At 29.5% G+C, this 22,666-nt stretch overlaps 1 protein-coding gene across 1 annotated transcript in view; it reads right to left on the reverse strand.

Moving 5' to 3' along the window:
- The window catches only part of LOC126895580 (protein rhomboid), a 69,238-nt gene that overhangs the window by 41,375 nt on the left and 5,197 nt on the right, over window positions 1–22,666 (reverse strand). Inside the window, exons 2-4 of the mRNA XM_050667600.1 lie at window positions 14,099–14,328; window positions 14,003–14,026; window positions 13,775–13,939 (exon numbers count right to left, since the gene is read on the reverse strand). Coding sequence (XP_050523557.1) covers window positions 13,775–13,939; window positions 14,003–14,026; window positions 14,099–14,284 — 375 coding nt within the window. The 5' untranslated portion in view covers window positions 14,285–14,328. The remainder of the gene's footprint in view (window positions 1–13,774; window positions 13,940–14,002; window positions 14,027–14,098; window positions 14,329–22,666) is intronic.

Raw genomic sequence — 22,666 nt, forward strand, 5'->3', positions numbered from 1 at the left:
TATAGTTTTTCGTTGAAATCCGCAAAAGTAGTTATTTTTATATTAAAATAAAAAAATTCAACGACTAAGAAAATTTTCACGAGTTTGCGCCTGTATAATTTTTGTTTATATCAATAATATTTTTATTAAATTATTTATTTCGCTTTTACAAAATAATCAACCAATAGCAGACACTCGCTGCTCATTAAACAAAACACGTATTTTTTAATTTAATCTTCGGGCCATAGATATTTTCTGTTTACTCTTTTGACACAAAATAAGTATTCCATTGTTATACTGTTATTTCAACACATAAATTATAGCGTTTTACTATAATTATCATCAACCGCAGGCACATGCTCAGAGTTCTGAGACTGGACAAAAATTGTTTCAGTACACTTTCTGGTGTTTTACATCGATATCTCGAGAAACTCTGCGGGAAACTTTTGTTGATCTTGGTGTTATTTTCGGATATAATATATTTCTACACCAATCAACCTGCAACAGATAACGGACCGTTCACCGCCGCAAACCTTCTAAAGGCATATTAGTATTGTTGGGTGTACAGTATAGGAGAGAACATTAAAAATAGCCATGTGTAGGAAACACAAAGTATATAGAAAATCAGCACTCGTAAAAAGAATATAAATTACTATGTTTGATTACTTTCCGTTCGACCGTTGTAGGCTATAAAACGAAAATGTCTAAAAAATAAAGAGAAAACTGTAGAACAGTAAACGCACTACTGGTGTTCTCCAATGTGTTTATTACAAGTCCATTGGCCGTGTTTACTTTAGCCTGTGGCCACCAACACTCGGATTGGGTGGTCTGAGCCAAACGACAAAAAACCGCAACAAAAGAAGTGTAAATAAGTCTAAAAAAAGGAGAATTATTGCACGTTCGATGTCGTATGCCGTTAGAAATGTCGGAATTGTAAAATTAAAAGGGAGAAACAGCATCACGAATTAGAATTATATACAATGATCTTTAAAAGAAATTACACGAAATATATTTGAAAATTAATGGTTGATAATATTATGAAGATTATAGCCTTGTTAGCGAATGTTTTATAGCGGTGTAGGGATTCACCTCGAGATGTGATTTAAACACTGTTATTTGTTGGCACGGTTGCAGGAAAGGCTGTTTGAATATGTTTGATGAGGCCCAAGCCGTCACACACTTAAAAAACTCCACGGGGCAATTCATTCCTTGTAATTTTCTCGTTAAATTAAACTTTTACTTGCAGCGCTCATAGGAGTAACACGGGCAAAATTTCAGGAGGAGTAAGCGTTTATCAATATCTTATGGCTTTTATTTTACATTTTGTTTACTAACTGAGTCTTGTGTTCGTAGAGATTTTCTCCGCTATAAGTCTGTATAAATTATAAGGTCACCACTATTTACTAATTAGCATATCTTTAGTATGTAAATCTCGAAAGTGATTTTTATTACTTAACCGTAAGTCTCTCTGAAGATAAGAAAAAATTTTTTAATTAATATTACTTGTTAACGTTTCTGTTTTATTATTTATTTTTATCTTTATTTGTATTTTCAGAGTTTTTCATCTTTAGATAAAAATTCACTGTATTTACATAACGTTTACAATAGATGCTAAGATTAAGGTTAAAAATATTTTGGGGTTCATAAGGAAGCTGGCCAAATTCGTTTTCTAGTTGAAAAATCGATGACATCTTGCTATTATCATGAGAAATTTACCTACACACTCGTCTTATATGTGATAAAGATTATCGATATATAATGAGACGTTACTTTTAAATGTATGTGATTTTTCATTAACATTACCATATTAGTAGGAAATTTCGGTGTTATATCTTTTTATATGGAAATAGCACAAAAAAGTGTTTGTTATTATCCTTTTTGAAAAAAAAAAGTATATATATATACAACACTTTTGATTTATCTGAATAACGAGTTTCAAAGTTTATTTATCTAATATTTTAATACTACACAGATATTTCATTTTTATATAGAGATTCTTGTTCCACAGCACTTTGTCACAACAATTACTTTTTAATTTATATTTTAGAAAATGTTGAAAATGATGCAAGAGTTGTTGAGGTTATTCGGAAGTCGAACCCGAGACGACGTTGGTGTACTAATTTCCGTCTTAATTTAATGAAATTACATTTTTTTTTTTAAGTTACTCGCAAAAGAAGGTTCAAATTACGTTGCATAAATTATAGTATTAAGTTTAAGTTGAATAATATGTTTAAATCTTAAACGATATCGTATAAAACATTTAATGGTTAAAAGATTGTTTAAATGAAATAAACTCAGCTGAGGGACTCGTTTGGAATCTGTCGTATGTTTCTCTTAAACGACAAGGGTTTTAGAACAACACGGTTGTGATTGCCGAAAGAAATGTACTCGGAAAGTCGGTAGAAACATGTTGATAAGTAATATCATTAAATATATAATATTTCGGTAAAGCAAAGCGTTTGTCATTATAGAGATATTATCGTCGTAAAGGAATTTTGCCACCTTACGTTTTTATAAACACACAATGCCACACACATTAAACTGTATACACATACATGTGACCGCGAGACCAGCAACAGTGTGGGAGGCAATTTTGACATATAGCTTGTATTAAAACTAAGTGTTATTTTGTGTTTGGACCCTCTATTTGTCACTATGGGGTTCTTTTCTATAATTCTTCAAACCGCCGCCGTCTCTTCGATTAGAGTTATTCCCTTTCTCTATCTTCACATAATATACAAACAATTCCATTATTTTATCAGATTATCTTATAAACGCCTGCTGACGAACCGGTTTGGGGAATTAAATAACGAAAAAAAAAAAAAAATAATCACGTAATACCTTATTACGTTTTAATAAGATTTATAAATTTAAATTATTAAAATGTCACGGCTGATCTGTTTCAGTATCCAAGACAATTATTATAAGGTTATCCAGTAATAGTGTACTAATGATTGACTAACAGCCCACCCCACGAATAAAATCAATTCGACATTGTACATCATCTGCGCAAAATATTTTGTTTTCAATGCCAATAATGTATGTACTGATGGGCATATTTAAGTAATATTTCTCCTTTATCAAATCTAGAAACTTCCAAAGGTTATTCGTAATGTTTTAGACAAATGTCACAATGGCGCAATTAACATTTATTAGTGTTCAAGTGTAGTGGACATACTGGTAATCAGCGAACATTGTCACCATTCGTAAATGTTGTTGGTCACAGTGATTGTTTAAAAATACAGTTAAATACAAATTTATATAAGACGTTGAGGACATTATGGTTTTATGTTTATTAAGAATGTTTCGAGAATCACACGGCAAAATGGTCACGGATTACACGACGAGGCTGATTGTGTCAAGTAATAATAATATTTTTTTATTTTTGAGGAACTGTGGATAAATACAGGAGAAATAGATTCTCGGACAAGTAGTGACAAAGAACACAAAGCTGTGACGGGTATGAGGTTCGATGACTTGCTAAACGACATTTCGGCTGATAAATTAAAATTAATCAGAATCGCGAAGAAAACAAAGAAATAGTGTGGTTTTACGCAGTCCTAATGCTTAATAATATTATTATAATACAGAATACCACAGTGTAAAAAAATATCAACGGACAGATGAAACGAGTTTCAAAATCGGTGGCCTGTTAACACACATGCACTTAAAACTGAGACAAAAAAAATTTGATAATCTGAAGCGTCGTACGGTCGATTAAGATAATACTAATTTTTTGTGGTGGTCTTCTTTTACACACCTTTATTGTTGTCGTTAATTTTAATTCTATGGCATACTACTGTTGGGTTAATAAATTACCGACGGAAAAGAGCACATATTCGTTATGGGACCACGTGATTATTTAGCATTTAAACCGTGTCGGAAAGTGAATACCGCGATGGTCTCAATACGTTTGTGCGGTGCGAGATGATTAATGTGTGTACGTTATACGGTCGACACGATGACACAAGTGTGCTGAAGGCAACAACAAGATCAGAATTTAACGCCAGTTTAAATAGTCAAAACTATTTTTAATCGACTGCGAGGCTATTATCGAACAATTAGCGGTACTCAATAACCTTACGACAATCACTTAACCGCAGAGTTACACTAGTATTAAATTTAAAACAAAAACACGATAATTTTATATTGAACGTTTTACTAGAATAATAAAAAAAAAAATGCAAAATTATCGAACAGCGCATTGCTACTACTTTTGTCCATGGCAGGTCACTCTTGAAAAGCATTCACTCGTGGAAATTAAAACAGTTTATTTTCAAAGCAACTTTTATCACACGGGTGGGCTTAATATATTAAATATCACTTTTTTTTTTTATCCTTTTCTAGAACTCTAAAATTCTTATTTTAACATTTGTAATGCTCGTTCGGTCGAAAAACCAACATGTCCGTACCGGTGGTCCCAAACTGAATACCACTGACTATACAAATCTTACGGATGAATTTCTAGATGCGGCCAAATGCCACACGGCCTAATTCAATACGTTTGCTGCAATATTGTCGAGGCATATTACACTGTTATAATTGAGTTGTATATACACTAGGTGTTCGTGAAATCCAATTTGCCTTCACCCTTTGACAATCGCGTTTGCCGATACGGTCATTACGCCCACACGACATTTCCAAGCCATAACAACCATAAAAACTAACAAAAACATCCCTGCAATGACCACTTTATTACTGGCCTTCTACGGGAAATTCGAGTGGCCAAATCAAAACAATATACGTACGTGTTTTTTCCTACTCGATGATGATATTTTTATTACTTCGTGGTGTCCACGGCTTTCCGCTTGCCCGCGCAATACAAGTGCCCTTTGCCCGGAAAACCAAAAAAAATAAACCTCGTTACACTATATATATACACGCACCTACGCGTTTATGGTGCACATACATACATCCGTGGCGGGAAAGCAACACACAAAAACAGTACGAGGAGAATACTATTACAGTATCGACATGACCAGTGCGTTTACACACATACCCCTGCTGCAGGGGAGGGACAGAGGAGAGCATATATACGTGCCACCGGCGTATTCGTTCGCATTAGTCATAATATAGTCATTACGCGGGAGGTCTCTAGGTACAAGTCGTCGTTTATACACGTGTGCGTATACGTTTATGTATAATCATCTACGGGTTGTTTCCACGACTTTCGTCGTAAATATAGATATTATATTATTACTACGAGTACACATAATATATTACATGTATGTACAACGAGTGTGTACATATCCAAAACAAATCGGTTTATTTAATTAATTACCTAGCGCAAACTCGACACATGCTCACAACATCTACGGGAGACCTACGTCGAAGACGCGTACAAATTAGTGTTTCATATTTTTGTTTTTATAATTTGTTTTCTCTGCTTTCCACGGCAAAGAAAAAAAAAAAGTCGACAGCCTCCGCCGAAACAATATCATCACGTTTTACACTCGATAAAGGTACGCGCAACGGACGTCTCCCAGCTAAACACACAAAGCTGAAGAGGCAGATAATATTTATTTTGTAAATTGGGGTGGCCCATTATACGACTGGTCGAAAAATACGTTCAATTTTTTTTTTTTTTTTTGATCGCCCAGTAGTAATATGGTACTGTAGTGGCGTTACAGTAAATAGCATTGTACGCTAATACATATATATATATATAGACACACGCACAACAGTAATAATAACCGACAGTATAACTCCTCTGGTTGCTGTTTAAGTAGCAGAAAAACTGGTCCCGCTGCCACACAGGGGTCGTCGTATACTATTATCGTTATTATTATTATTTACCATTGTGGACGTTGTACTGTTGTGTTGTCCGAAATCCGTATAATAAGCGCCGAAATGTCGGATATATTTTTTTTTTTATTACTATTATTTAGCAAAGGGAAAGAAGAAACGCCGCCACCGCCGCCGTCGTCAACGACGTTCGTTATGTGTATTGAAAATTGAATTATAAGAATCCCGAAGCAGCCAATTTGACCGGAAACCTCACGTATTACAGCAGATGTGTGTGTGTGTGTGTGTGTGTCTGTGAATACACGAGAAAGCGAAATTCCTTCTGGTTCAACAGGTACCACACACAACCATCGGTAAAACGCTCACAGACATTTTTATTGTATTGTTGTTAAAACGTCCTTCTCTCGTGTGTGTGTTTTGCACATAATTTTATTGGTCTTTTGCTTGTTGTTGTGCACAGGCACGTCAGAAGCATTTTCTCGTTAATGACTTACTCGTCATAATAGAATGTGCACACTGCCCAGAGACCGGACAACCAACACAGTAGCCTGTGGCGACTTGAGCGGTCAGGTAGCGATTTTGGTCCTAACAGTAGCGACTAAATTACCTAAACGAAAAACACCAAGTTTACTACTTGAGTGTGTTGTGTTAATACACATATTATTCACTCGGTACCTCTTTCAATGTTATCTTTGCCGAGTGAACAATGTTCTCTCTAACACGAGCTTTATTTGTAAGTATGAGTTTTAAATTAAACAAAGCGATTAACTAAAATGCTTTCTAAATTAATAAGTCGATAGAATAAATCTGAGAGTACTTGACCAATACGGGAGAGAAATGTTTTTACAATTTAATAAAAATGATTTATGAGAAATTGATAATCATTCCAAATCGATATTCAATAGTCTTACAATATACAAGGGACATCATAAATCTAAAACGCGATTCCACGGATCGTTAAGTATGTACAGAAAATTTGTTTTGGCTTACGCTTTTGATTATCCAGTTTTTCAAAGTCTTCAAGAACGTTCGCGGTTATAAATTTTAATAGGCTGATGTGTAGATAATATATTGAGTGCCTTCGTTATTGTTTTTATGTTAATTTCAAAACTTACGTTTTTCCAAAATACTTATTCCGCACTTTGTCGGCGCCTAATTAAATGAAATGTGAATTCATCATTGTTATTAAACTCATTTTCTGATAATTAGAAAGGATGCGGTTATATATATATATTTTTTTTTTTTTGACGTTGAATGCATTATACGAATCCAATTTATTATAATAACTGTGTGGAGGTGTTGAATTCATATATTATAATATTATGATGATTTATATTTCCACGCATAACTTATTATTCATAAAAGAAAATATCAAAATAAACGTATCCGTTCTCTCATAACGCTTTTATTGCATTTTAGCGTTTAACAAAATATTTCTAAATAGTAACAGAACAACATGTACTTGGATTATGGTATGTATATTTAAATAAGCTATACAGCTAGTAAGCAAAATTATAATTATAATTTTTGCGTAATAATTTAACCGCAAAACGATATTTAAACAGAGATGAGAGTTTAAAGCGATTTTAATGAAACTTCAAACAATTTTCTAATTATGAATTCTCAATATTATTATTAAAACTCTTTGTTACAAAAAACAGTATAAGATAACTTTTAACAATCTTGTTTCTATTCGAAAAATAAAATAACGCAGACGTATTTTGATAATAAATAGATATTGCTAGAATATTGCTCCGTACCTAAAGTGAAAAAAGTTTTGTAAAATAAAAGTCGAAAAAAACCTTTTACAAAACAAGTGCCCAATAAGGTTAATGTGTATGATCTATTTATCTTCATAATATCCACTGTGTTTCAATGTTATAATATCATGTGTATGTTGAACAATCACCAAGTTATTGTTAAACATGGGTAATACGTACACTTGTTTATTTAACTATGAAAATAAAATTTCACACTGCACCTCCTCTTTTACACAAAACACAACATGTGTAATTATGATGGAACTCACATACTAGTGTTTGTGATTGCTTTTTGATTTATACATTACTGGATACATTATAGTCTTGTACAATATTACACGCACCTATGCCAAAAACAAATCGACTAAATTGCAATGTCAAAGGACTGTAAAATTACAATGTACAAATATCTTTTGTTGGCTTGTGGTCACGGCAACGTATCAAGAATAGGTTCTGTTGTACATCACACGTTCACCATAACGTCGTTGTTCACAGGTATTAAGAAAAATTCGTTTAGGTGGTCGTTTTGTAGTCGGGTGTAGGCCTTTAACAGTACTGGGAGCGTACTGAGATAAAATTGCGCGAAAACTGCTTGGCGATATAATTTATGTTCATTTTGATTTTAGTTATTTTCACTTATGGAACATGAAATTTCATAACCCAGCAAATTTGTCTACAGTTTAATACTCACATAACATAACGACCGCTTGAAGACCAATAAAACAAACCTTTGCACAAGCCTATTTGTAGTTCATACAATAACAGAATTATACTCGCGGTAAGGTTCAAGTTATTCAGTATTTGTTATTACTAATATGGAATATTATTAACGGAAAATGTTGCATTAATAAGTTTACATTGGCTAATGTGATGTATGTTTAATATTAATCAAGAACGTAATTTTTTTCGTGAGGAATAAAAAAAAAATAATTTTTTATAATTATATAATACGTATTATTTTTGATAACCTATGTATTTTTATTTTGCTCAAAATCCTTCTAATTGCAACTTTTTTTTTAGGCTAAAAATTTGGCGCTCTTCCATAAGTACGCCCCCGGTATTAGTGCAAAATTCAGACTTTCAAAAAAAAAATAACAATATTGTCATAATTTCTTAAAACAATACAAAAAAATGTAATTTCTACTTTTATAAGTCCAGATTCACCTATAAAACTAGTAACTACATTTTTTAGTGTTGAAAAGAGATATGTAAACAAGTTAAACCATAGTTAAAAATCATTTTAAACGAATAATTTTAATTTATATATTAAATTGTCTCAATGGGAAAACTAAACATATCAGCCTTTTTTTTTTTCAAAAACCGCTTGTTTTATTTATAGCTCGTTTTTGTTCGAATTTTTCAGCAAAATGTCTGAGAACAGTCTTAGGTAAATATATGAATAGAATTTTCTACAAGGTTTACTTTAAAACCGTATTTTGAATTATAAGCATCTATGTATGGATGTTTTGACTTGTCGGCCATAGTCTTGTAGAGCAACAGTTCCAACGTGCAACGTTTTTTACATGCAAACGTAATGTACCGAGCCATTTCAGATAGTCATCTCTGTTCCTAATGTATACATTCCACGTAGCCATAAATCAACGCGTATAACGTGTAACGTCACAGGAGCAAAAATTAAAGAAGACCTTTGTGGATAAATTAATGCGACGACAACATTACATAGCGTGGGTGCGCTCTCTTGGTCGAGTTGCCCTTCCAATGCACGTACGTAAGGTTTTTGTTCTTATATTATGTTTTTTTATTTGTGTAAACTGGGATATAACGTACATTTTTTAAATGTGTATAAGACGTACTTTGCTTTCTACTTATTTTTTTCCCATCGACACCGGCGGCGGCGGCAGAGACCGTATCGAAAGAATCGTAAATATCGTTTAACCGCGACCGTAAAAAAACTGTAATCATTGCCGACACCGAAGTCGTGTCATAGACATACCCAATATTATTGTAATGTCTGTACGCGCCGTTTGATACGTGTACAATTATAACACAGAAAATTAGACGAGGGCGAACCGTTTCTAAGCTGTTAATTTGTTACTTAAATTCATTATTCTTACAGTGAATAGAGTAAGCAGTAACATCTGAAGTAGCACTTTCGATTCTGACATTTCCCATCTAGAATAGAGGTGTGTAGTTAACAAACTTACTCAGATCTTAGATAAAAAAAAAATACATAAAAACACTGGTCAAACGATTTCAAATCTTATTTCACTTATTCATTGTCACTAAATTTATTTATTTTATTTTTTTCGTAATTTTGAGGTGTTGATTCCCAATTGTTTCTCGCCGAGTCTAGTGAGAGATGTAAAAGATGTTCGAGAGCAAAATATTACTGCGTGTAATATTTTACTACAAAAGTGTATTTTCAAATTTATGTCGTCGACGTCAAGACGAGAGGTAAATTTAAAATGAAAATTATAATTTATTTATACGTCATACGGTATTTGCCAACAATACAACATATTGCACAGATGTAATATATTTCAATGACGAGTCACCTACCCCAACTTTGAAAAGAAACTGCAGTTTGTAATACTCGACAACACCTGGACTATACGTCGACGTTTCATTATAGTTGGGTGGTCGATGTCTACTTGGTCGATGAACGGAAATGTTTATTATATAGTTAGCTGTGTACTTAATGTGCATGAAATGAAAATACACCTAACAAGTACTAAATTCGTGGAAATCTTAAGATTAATTTCCATCAGATTAGAATGTATACAGAGCGATCCGCTTGTCAAGAATCACTCAATTACTCGCAAAATAAATTCAGTTTTGAAAAAAAAATGTTGATTTTATTAAGTTACATATATTTTTTTATTTATCTGCTATAATTACTAATTAGTATTGTTCCTTATAACTTATAGGTATTCAATTTATTTATTTTTAATGGTAAAATAAATATTTATTTAACTTATAAAATAGAAAATTATCTAATTAAGAAAATGACGGATCGGTAACAACTTTCGGACCAAACTTTGAAATTTATTAATATATTTATACAAGGACGGTAGTAGGAGTGTGGCCAAGAAATATCTAATGCTATAAACAGTCATACCTGTGCTTTTCCCTAGTCTATATTTTAAAGTAGTCATAACTTATGAAGTACTGATCTTAAAGTTTATATCAACCCGACACTTTCTTAATTAGACAATTTCCTATTTTGTGAGCTAGTTAATTATGTAAGTCGCCATTTGAAAAATTTAAGTTAACTCTCTTTGTAAGTCATAAGGGACAAAAACAACTTTTGGATCAGTATTTTACGAGTTATAGTTTTATACCTCCTAAATGAAAAGAATGAGTCCATGAAATGTCTAGCGATAAAAACAGCAGCACTCATACCTACCTCCAGTCAATACTTTAAATTATTAATAACTTCTCTTCTAACTTCAAAAGTTGTTATTAACCAGTCATTTTCCTAATTAGATCATTAACTAATAACTAAGCTAGTGTATTATGTATGTTACCATTTGAAAAAAAAATATTTGACACACTCATAAGGGATAAACATAAGAACCACTTTATGATTCATGAACTAACGAAAACGCACAACTAAAAGATATTAACGTAAAATGTTCTTCAATATTGTATGTATTTTTCGAATAATTAAGTGTTCAACGATAAAAGAACCACCCTGTATATAACATGAAATTTTCAGTACACTTTGTTCACGAATGAATAAGTAGGTGAAAATTAATTTGACATAAGATGGCCGAATTATTGAAGATGTTATTTCAAATAAAGTACAGAGGATTCTTTTCTTGAGCACTAACAGTATATGTTGGAATAGGACTGGTGAAATTATAGCGATTTTCTTTTAGGGGCGCTGTTTCGTTAAGAATTAGGTTTTGACTTATAAATTTGACCGATCGTCGAATAATATTGAAGTTAATAAACTTAAATTGACTATGATGCACCAATCTCCAAGAAATGCAAGCGTTAGAAACGTTTGTGATTTAACTTGGACCCGCTAAAGTATTTATTCGCATAGTTTGATTTTTACCTCAGGCCTTTTGTTATAAAATCATTTGAATTTAATTTTTTTGCGAATGTTTAATGTAAATGCGCGCATTTACATGTTGTCTGTAGGTGGCATACCATCCATGCATATGTCACATATATTGCAATCATCATAAAGTTACTTTCCGACGTACAGTATTATTTTTAATTAAGGTATGCAAAATTTGTTCGACAATGTATCGATTATAATGAATATCACATTAGTAACGGAACAAAATATAATTATAATACGAGATATAAAAACCCTTTGATATTGTATACGTTTTTATCACAACAGAACAATATGTTTTGGTAAAATAGTATATAATTTTAGTATACAGCTAGAAATTATTTTTTTCGCGATTTTCCGTTTCATTTTATTTAGAAACAAAGTTATGATATCGAAAGAAGTAATTTTAAATAAAAACACCTGCTACATTATTATTTTTAAATTACTTAGTTTTTACTGGAATAAAAATTTTTGTTATTATTTATGATGATTAATTTCGATAAAGTTTGAACTTTTTATTTCTTCATTACTGACTTACAAATGTTTTCAAAAAAAAAAACGACGCAGTAAGTAATTAGAAAAAATAATTAAGTATACTAAGAAAAATTTTAAGTTTTTTTTTGTGAAACATATAGAAGGAAATTAAATTCAATCGCTACTTATTTGTATAAGCAAGAAGAATTGTCAAGTGTAATAAACTTGAAAATCATGGTAATTGTAACAAATGTGGCTACAGTTGAAGTATTATTCTGAAATACTCATTATAAAAAAAATACTGATCAAAAAGGAACTCAAAAATGTCTGTTTTTTCGAAAAGAGTATCAAATATTTAATAAAATAATTGTATAAATTTGTTTGTATTCCTCAGAAATAAATACTTATGAGTTAAGAGTCGTTTCATCACACATTGTTGTTGTTGGTATGTGAATAATGAAGTGCACTTGAAAATACGTTATTGATTTTAATAAGTGTATTATCTTGTTAATGATACACTGTCGGTATAACACACTGGTTCTCACCGATTTATTTTCATTTGATGAACCTTGTAGACCGTCTTCTCTTCTGGTTAACCGATCGTTCATTATTTGTTTATTACTCTTGTTAACCCATTAATTAAATATAAAGACCACGCTTGAATATAAATTAATACATTGTTAAAACAATTAATTATATATACTTTCAATTGTAGAAACCATAAATAGCAAACAAACGAAAGAAAAATCACTTATTGTTATTTTTTAATAAACCGCAATCAACGATATTTTTAACATTTCAAACGTCTGTCTTGAGTAATTCAAAATACCAAAGCCGTATAGGATGGAATAAAAAAAATCTGGTCACAAATAAGCATCATAAAGTAATACCGTTTCTTTTTCATCTCCGTATCAACACCAAAACATGTTATTATTGCTGTCATTGTCCGAGTTAATGTTTTTCCACGTTTACATTTTTTATTATTATTAGAATATAATGTATATCGGGTTAGAGTTGATTTATGTTTACATTTGTGTGGCCCCTAGTAATTTATCCGGTTAAAAATGTTGTCATGTAAACTCAGAGGCGGAGGCCGCCGGCGAAGAACTAAGAAAAAAAATTTGTTAAGTATAATAAAAAAAAAACTAGGTAGTTATTATTATTATAGGAGCAGTATTGTTTAGGTGATTTTCGACTATTGCCGTCACCGTCACCGCTGAGTAATAATAACATCTAAATCGGCCGACGTATCCGATAATAACGTCTGTTTCTCACATATTATTATATCGTTGTGTATACCCAATGTGAAGTTATTATAAACACAGCAACAAGCCGGCGGTGGTGATGGTGGTGGTGGTGGCGGTCTCTTTGCCGCCGAATCACATTCATTACTCGCCGAAGAGGTGATTATCGTTAGACGGTAGAAGATCCTAATTGAATGTGCGTTGGAGGTACGCACAATCAAATATATATAAATATATTATAGGGACGACAGTCGCAGCGTAGTAGTCGTAGTATATGACGACGAGCCGCGTCCACAGAGTCATAACATGTTGTCACGAAAACGATGACGTGTAATGGAAAGAATTAATGGAGGAAATAATAATAATAACCTAATGTCCCACCGCCGGCGTCGATATCCTCAAGTCTTTGTCGTCTCGTGTGAACGGCGTACGGTCCACAGTATGTAACGCGGTGGCGGTTTCTCGGAGTACTGTGTTATTATTACAAGTGATCACACCTCCTCCAGAAGCACGTATAGTTACTAAATACGTCATAAACTTACCAGGTTGACAAAGTCCTGGAAAGTGATGGCCGTCTTGTTCGATTGCCGGTATCGTTCAATGAACATCTCCCGTTTCTCTTGGGAAATTAATTGAACAAACTCGGGTGTGTTGAGTAAAACTAAGAAATCATTCCACGGGATCTCTCCAAAACCTTCGGGATCATACTGTTAAAAGTTAACGGTTAATAAAAACAACAAAGTGTGAAACGTGCAAAAGGTTCGCCTTACCTTGTCAAATAACTGTCTCCATTTCTAAAAAAAAAAAGAAAATATACAATATTATACCATTATGATTGTGTCTCTTTCTGACAAGAATTTACTTACATCGCTTAAAATAAATTCACGGAACGGGCAGATCTTCTCAGATCTAGTGCTGTTAGAGTCGAATTCCGAACCAGGCGATTCAAATGAAGCCAATGGTGCCAACGGGCTACGACAAGGAGCCGCCGGCGACGATGACGGGTTGATGACGGAAACCATGAGCTCTAAATATCTTCGGCCTAGTCTCATTGCAAACTTTAGTTCGAAGCTTTGTCAATCAATAATATGACATCCTGTAATAGGAAAACTTCCATTGAATGATTCCAATATGAATAAAACGAATTAGTTTAGGTGCACGTGCTATAGTAAAGCAACACGGTGGAGTTAATTAAGAACAATTAGGGTTAAACAAAAATTTTTTTTATTTTTGGAACACGTTTCCACTTATCTCATGAGATATCTACACTTAAGTAGCTCAATATTTTAACCTTATCAAGTAATTTTCAATAGTAGAAACCAATATAAAATTTATTAAAACTATTATTTATTAGAACTTGCGTTATTTAACAATAAACACTCAATTGAGTTGTATCATTAAAGAGAACTCCTCAAATGCAGTGTTGTTTAAAAAAAAAAAAACTGTTTAAAATTTCCCATAAGATCAATGTAAATGTTGACATTTTTGGTGTTTAAAATTTTAACAATCTCAACAAACCTGCAAAAATTATGTTTTCTTTTCAAGATTTGGACAAAATTGGAATTATTAAAATAAAATTTTAAAAAATGACGATTATCCGCTAATTAACCGCCAAGTTAGAATAATAGATAGTTTCTATATTTTTGATATACGTCCTGTAAAGTACTACTGCTGTAGGGTTGAAATATATAAAGTATACATATTAAATTACAATATTACTTTGGCGTTAAAAGTATTATTTGATAGATATATATATTAAAAGTGTGGCTATCTGGTTAAGAATCGTCAGGTAGAATTTTTGATAGATGTGAGAAATCATTACATGCATACAAAACGATTACTACTAAATAGACACGTTTGACGTTTTGATGTAGGCGGCGTTATTTAGATTGACGATAGCTATTAAAATATTAAAACGTAATATTAGAAGCTTGTAAGTGTTACTGTAATCTTAAATCAAGAATGACTGACTATTTACTCGGAAAAAGAATTCGTTGTTATTTCTCATACCAAACCTCAACACAATCTAAGTTCAATTTTGATTACAAAATGAATAACTGACGGGATTCTGTGTCTTTTGTGGACAAAATTTGAAATTGGGTCATGAGATCTACAATGTTTAGTCAAAAAAATAGTGTTAATCACGTGTAATTAGTAAACCACTTTATAGTAATATTTAATTGTGCTAAATATTTACTTATATTATTTGGAAGATATTTAGGATTTTTTACAGAATGTATAAACTGTTTACTTTAAAACAAATAAAAATAGATAATTTATATTTTGTAAATAGAAAATGAAATGTTGAGTATAATTATTGTAGTCTAAATTGTCAATTTTAATGACTTATAAGTCACTAAAACTGGCATTTGAGTTAATCGATTACCAAAAAAAGAATGAGATAAAGGGCTCGATTTAAGGTTGAATTACAAAAGACTTAATCGATGTAAAGAGTTAGTAAAGCGATGTTCATTGTGTAATTTATCTTGAGTGACATCAATAGTTAACTTAAATGGATATAGTTAAAAGGGAAACAAAATAAATTGACTTTTCTTGTTCACAAACATTAGGGCTACGATATTTTAATATGTAATAGTTAATAAATATAGACACGGCCATCAACTTTATTTAACACATATTAAGAGATTTTTGGAATTTAAGTAAAAAACGATACACTTGTCTCACTAATGAAAAGAAAAAGTATTTAGTTTACCATGTGAGAGTATCGGGGTTTATAATTATTAAACCACACATTTATGAAAGAATCTAATTTATTTCATAAATTGAAAAACATAAATATGTAATTAATTACTTTTTAATTTTTGTCTCAAATAAACTATAGTTTATCAGTATAACTCTGAGTAGTTTAAATAAAAACGATTGACTTTGTAAAGTGTTTGTTATGAACGAGTTATCATGTGAAAACTTTGCAAAGGAATTCGCACTGGTGAAATTCTTTATTCTGTTTAATACAGTATGTTGCCGAGAGAAAAATTCTAGAAATATAAAATGCCAGTAAATTTTGATTTGAGATGGTAGACGAGTACGAGACAGTCCAAGGTGAACTGTTGAAAACAATGAGATTACGACGTATAAATAATGTTTACCGTCTTGCAAATCATTATAAAATGCCATCGATCGAGTATTCAATAGTATTGATTTTTAACATATTATTATGATAATTTCTCATTGTTCGACCTTTTGAAACGTCACGAAACCTGTTTAAATCACGAATTAGGAGTTTCTTATGACAATGAAGGGAAAGAATGTTAGGGCATAATTATTTCGATGTTGATTGAATATTACCGTAACATCAAGTTATGATAAACTCATTGTTTTCATTTTTTTTCCTTGGGTATTGCTCACCAATTAGATAGAATCAGACATAAAGAACATAATTCTTGGAATAAATTAAAAAAATTAGTTAATAAGAAATAATTAAATGAGAAATAAATATGAGAATAGTCTACAGAACTGTAAATAACTCTTTACACACAAAAGAATTAAAAATGTAGTAGTATTAATAATGATTAATTAAATCAATTAGTCAACATTAAATTTCAATATTTGTTAAAACAATTTAAATTAATATTCATATTTTTATCATAACTTAATTTTTCTAATAAAAAAAAAATATATATTTATAAAGGTGACTGATTTAAAATTGATCAGAAAATATTTTCTGTATAGTTTTTATTATTGTATTGTTACAACGCCATCTATCAAGTTGCTTATCGATACATACATTTCTAGTCGATTTAGTTGCCTATACATAAAGATTTTAGGTGAGAAGTATTAAAAGTTTCAACATTTAAAAAACAATTCATTAAGTATATCAAGTGTATAGTATACATGCTCAATATTGAGTATATACACAGTTTTCCAAAAAGTAAGAAACCCGGTCAATTTTTACGAATAATGATAACAATAGAAACTTTTTTCTTATTTACTTTTCATTCTATACATACAGAATCATTCATTAAGTTTATTATCATACATTGTTGAATTACTAGCATGGAAAAATTTTTTTTGATAGCTACCATAAAAATAATTTACGGTCCATTGAAAAATAGATTATTTTTGCCTCCGGTGTACGAAAATCAAATTAATGATGAACTTTAAATCTAAATCTTTAAACAATTTAAAAAAAAAAGGTTGATCAGATAAAAAAATTATAAAAACAAATTTTTTATAAATTTTTTCAATTATATTATCAAAGTAATAAAAGGTATTTTCATTTAAAAAATTAATGTTAAGGTTTTTTTTATAAGGATAAAAAAAACCTTAATTTTACATTACTATAATATTATAACCTTTATTACCTTAATAATTAACCTTAATCCCTTCAGAGGAAGGGATGAAAAAAAATTGATATAATTACTATTATTGGATAGTTTTTTGAATCAAACAATATTTTTTTTTGAAAAATTAAAAATTTTTAATAATTTCTGAGAAAATGATTGTCTTATTCTTAATGATAAATTCTGTATATACAATATATAATGATTGTTGTTGTAAAAGTTTAGTGATAAAATAATTTTAATTAAGTAAAGTATCTAAATATAATTAAGTTATTTGCTCAGAAGTTATAAGTACACTATAAGAATTTTTTTTTCTAATTTTTTGATTATATTTTACAAATTCTTTGTCATTTTTTAGTTGCATAATGTTAAATTTTTATCTTAAGTTTTAACTTTTTTTTAAATATAAATAAGAAATATAATTTTTTAAAGTAAAAGATAAAAAAGTTGTATAGGATTATAAAACGGTAAAACTGAAGTAAAGAAAAGTATTACCAAGATAGGTTATTTTAAGTAGAACATTAATATAAAAAAGTGAATAAAAGTGTATTATATTCTTTCTCCGTAATCAAGGATAAGAATGATATATACAGATGAATATGATGAATAATTTTTAGAGCTTCAGAGAAAAATTGTACATAAGTTACAGTCTATTTATATTCATATAGTCAAGATGAATACAAAACAATGATATTTTTTGGTTTCATTTTTCATAAAAAAAAAAAGTACCCATAGAAGAAACGCTCATACTTAATAATTTAGAATTAGGTAGTACTTATTCATATTTTCAGTCTAATTAAAAATAATTGTTGATTCTTATCGAAAACTTACTTCCAAGTTACTTTTACCAAACAGAAAGAAATAACAGTTTAATGTTTTATGATATTTTTAGATGTAAAATTATTTTACGTAAATTTGAATAAGAAACGACTAAATATTAAAATGTTAAAGTGTTTCTTTTTAAAATTATAAAAAAAATCTACTCTACTAGATATTAATTATTAACTTAAATTAACTTTCTTTCTATTTCTATGTAGAAGTAAATAATTCTTTATCCGTTTTTATCTTATAAAATAATATCTAATTTATTGATAATATTTTGTTTCTATAGTGTAAATGTGAAAAATTTTAATTATCTTATGACGTAATCAAAAACAAAATGTTTAAGATGTTACATTATATACTTATTAAGTATGTTGAAAATAATATTTTTAACTTAATGAAAATAATAGTATTTTTACGATGGGTGTGGCAAACTTCGGTTTATATTTTTATTGCAACTTTATTTTCACATATGGCGTTTTTCCAAGCAAGAAATTGCATGCAATAAAAAGTTGTGAACCGCATTAAAGTGAACTAGAACTATGTAACCGAATCTTTAATAACATTAATATTAATTGTAGCGAAATGCATTTGCTCTAAAGAAATATCTTAATGATTAAATTAAAACAAAGAATTGCCAAGTAACAGTAATCTATAAACATAAACAAATAATTTTATCACTGTATTCGTAGTTACTTTTTTCAAATCATTAATTACGCAACATTTAAACAAGAAAAAAATTAATAGTATATTTGGTTCCTTAGTAATTTTCAAAATATTAAGCAATTAAAAGTGTTTTGGGTTAATTGAAATAGAAGTAAATTAGATTAAAAAATACACTCTTAATTCCTTTTATAATATATATATATAATACTGTAAAATATTTTATTATTACTTTTAGTTTTAAAAACAATAAAATTTATTTAACTGTAAATTATTTACATAATAAAAATAGTTAACTCCATAAGCTACAAAAATATTAAGTTCTCGTCATTTAAATAATAACTCGGATTTCGAAAACGTATGTGTTCTTTTCAAATATTTATAAAGTATTGATTAAATAAGAAAGAAAGAAAAATGCATTAAAATTAAAAAATTAAAGCAGCTAGGTTAGTGAAATTTGAGCTAGGCCTTGTGGCACCCACCCATTAATCCATCATTATATTTAAATTAAAATAATACAATTTACAATTTATTATTAATTAATTATTAATAATATAGATGGATGTTTTAAATTCATTTTCAACACAAATTAGTAAATTTTAGTTTCTTCAAAGAAGTCATCTAGTGTTCATTTTAATAAAAATTTACTGTATCATTAACTAAATTTGCCATATTGAACTGTCATGAAAAGGTGATTCAGATTACAAATTATGATTATTAATTGTGTAAGTTAGACTTCTTATTTGAAAAATAAGAATAGATGCTTGTGAAGTTGGCTGGAACGACTGTAATAATGATAAAATAATTAATTGTTATTTGAATGCAATAAAGTAGTGGTTTAAATCGAGCCGTCAGAAATGATTTATTATAATTAGGTCGACACTGAACACAGTAAGCAATTATCATATATTTTTGGCACACTATTATACAGTTTTCTATAAATAGAAATTTTATTTTCATTTTACTATGAATATTTTTAAAACTTAAATCGATTAATTAGGTATTGAAAATTTAATAAAACATAATTGTTATCAATTTCATGTTATAATGACATACTTCAAGATGCATAAATAGAAGTAGGTTAAACGTGCATAATAAACATTCTTTAAAAGGAAAAGTTTTTTAGTTTATTCATACTTGTATATAAGATTACACGAAAACTTAATATAAAACAGTTGGCTTGGAATTCATACATCGGTGTATATAACACAGACGCAATTATAATAAAAAATTTTGGGAATTCTAAGTTAATTTTTCCTCCATCTTAGATTTATATAACAATGTATTTTATTTTTTTAATTTTTGGGGCTAATTCGACGTTGGAAAGCTATGCACCAGCTCTCTCTAGTTGTGCCTTTATATATTATGAACATTATTGCATTTAAGTTATAATATCATTTTAATGTAATTTTAAATTGCAATAATATGCACACAATCAATTTAAATTTTAAAATACTATAATTAACTTTTATCATTTTTAAATAGCTTTATTTATTTTTTATTTTATTAAATCATGAAAAATATTGTGCATGCATAGTATGTTCTTAATTGTGTTCAAATATATAAATAACAAATGAATTATATATTCTAATAGTTGACTATTACTTAGATTATTGAATTAAATAAATTATTGTCCAGATTAATATTTTAACGTAGTTAAAAATATGTTCATAGTATAATTTTAAAATAGCTAGATGCAATATAATGTTATAGCAAAAGTAACGACGTATAATGTAATAAGAAAGTATTTTATAGAATGATTAGTGAATTAGTAAAGTAATCTTTAAAAAAATCAATTAACTAATGAGATATTAAATGATATATTTAGCGTTAATGATGATTAAATATGTTTAAATCTAGTGTTTTAAGTGATTATTTCAATAAACTAAACTTGGTCACGATAGTAAATACTCTGTTGCAGAACCCATGTGCTAAATTTTAATCACGGAACCTAAAACATGAGCATTATTTGCCATTCTCTAAAAATGTCCCTGATAACTGAAATTTTGAATAACAATAGAAGCATTTCTAAGTAACACAATGGACTATGCTCATGTAACAAACTACGACCAAGAATCAGTTTTCTTGTAAGAGTTAAAGGATTTTCATAATAGCCTTGAGGGATTTGTATTCATAACCGCTAACGAGAAATCGTTATAATAAATTTCCCAGAAAATGATACTTTGTGTAAATTTCAAAATGTATAAAATAGAAATGACACTAGCAACAATCTTCTCAAGATTATGAAACCATCGGCTATAGTAAAAAAAACACTTGGCTTATTTCAGTTTTTCTGCAGACAAACAATTTAATCGGCCGACATAGTTATTATAACAATAGAGAAAGTCTTTATTGTTATAATAAGAATCGCTAAATTCTTTAGCGATCAAATTGTAATTCTTTAGAATTACTATGGCAATACAGCAAATTCCAGCGTGTCCGAAATTAAAGTTTATTAATGACTAATGACTAAAAAATGCTTTCCTGAAAAAATGTAAAATTAATAGGTTTAAACCCTTGTCCCACACGATTCGTTTATATGGTGCTGTCTAATGTACTGATCACGTGATGAGGTATCATTACTTTGCCAAGGTAAATATCATTTGACATCTGCCACTGGTAACTGATAAATAATGGCATAATAATTTTGAGAATTTTGCTGAACACAATATAATTTATAAATTATTTAGTACGTGTAGCTCTGTTGAGATTATTTTTTTAACAAACCACGAGCCTATACAACAGGCAAAAATTAGGTCAGGTTAACGCCTACACACTAACAAAACAAATCAAAAAATGAAAAATTCTTGTGTTTGATGTTGACCGAGGTCGATCTTGTTTACATGAAATCATATTGTTCAAATTTGCTAGCCAAAACAAATGTAAGTTTGCCAACTAGGTTGCTCAATGGTTTACAAATATAACATGTAATTTTAACAAATACAAGCAAAATAATTAATTCTCTTTTCTGTTTTAAATTTATATTTCGTTAAATATGCTTATTTTCTGTAAGCATAAATTACCTCGTCATACTATCTCGGAATTTTTGTCCGCTAGAAGATGAGCAAAAGAGAAATCCATTAAAACGTTTCCTTGTTTGTTGACTTGTCAATTTGAAATCGACATGTAATCATCAAAGTTAACTAGTTTTAAGGAAATGAGGAACCACGGTAGTTTCCTGTATGATTTCCTAATAATGTAACGATAAAAAAAAATGATGGAAATACACATCACAGGAGACATGGATAAATTTTTTTTAACATCTGGAAACGAGTTTGAACATGATTTTTAATTAAAATTGTGATTACATTTTTTTTCAATCAGACCAAAAATGAAATTACATCTTTAATTGGATTTTAATTAGTACTAAGAATAAATTATGACATAAAAAAAAAAAGAATAAAGTTAAACAAATATTATGTTTAATTATTTGTTCGATTCTTCTTCATATCCTAAATGGGGTTTACAACGATAATATTTGTGAATAATATATTTCTATGAATGACCGACTGAGTAACATATTTTTAGTTAGGTTTAAAAAGCTACTTTTGTTTGTTGTCCACTGTTGTAGAACAGTTGAAACCATTATTGTGTTTAGTTACAGTGATTTTTTTATTTAAAAATTGTATTTTTCATTAAAAATCTGAA

Source organism: Daktulosphaira vitifoliae, unplaced genomic scaffold (assembly GCF_025091365.1).
Source record: "Daktulosphaira vitifoliae isolate Bord-2020 unplaced genomic scaffold, ASM2509136v1 Scaffold_1, whole genome shotgun sequence".
Classification (NCBI taxonomy): Eukaryota; Metazoa; Arthropoda; class Insecta; order Hemiptera; family Phylloxeridae; genus Daktulosphaira; species Daktulosphaira vitifoliae.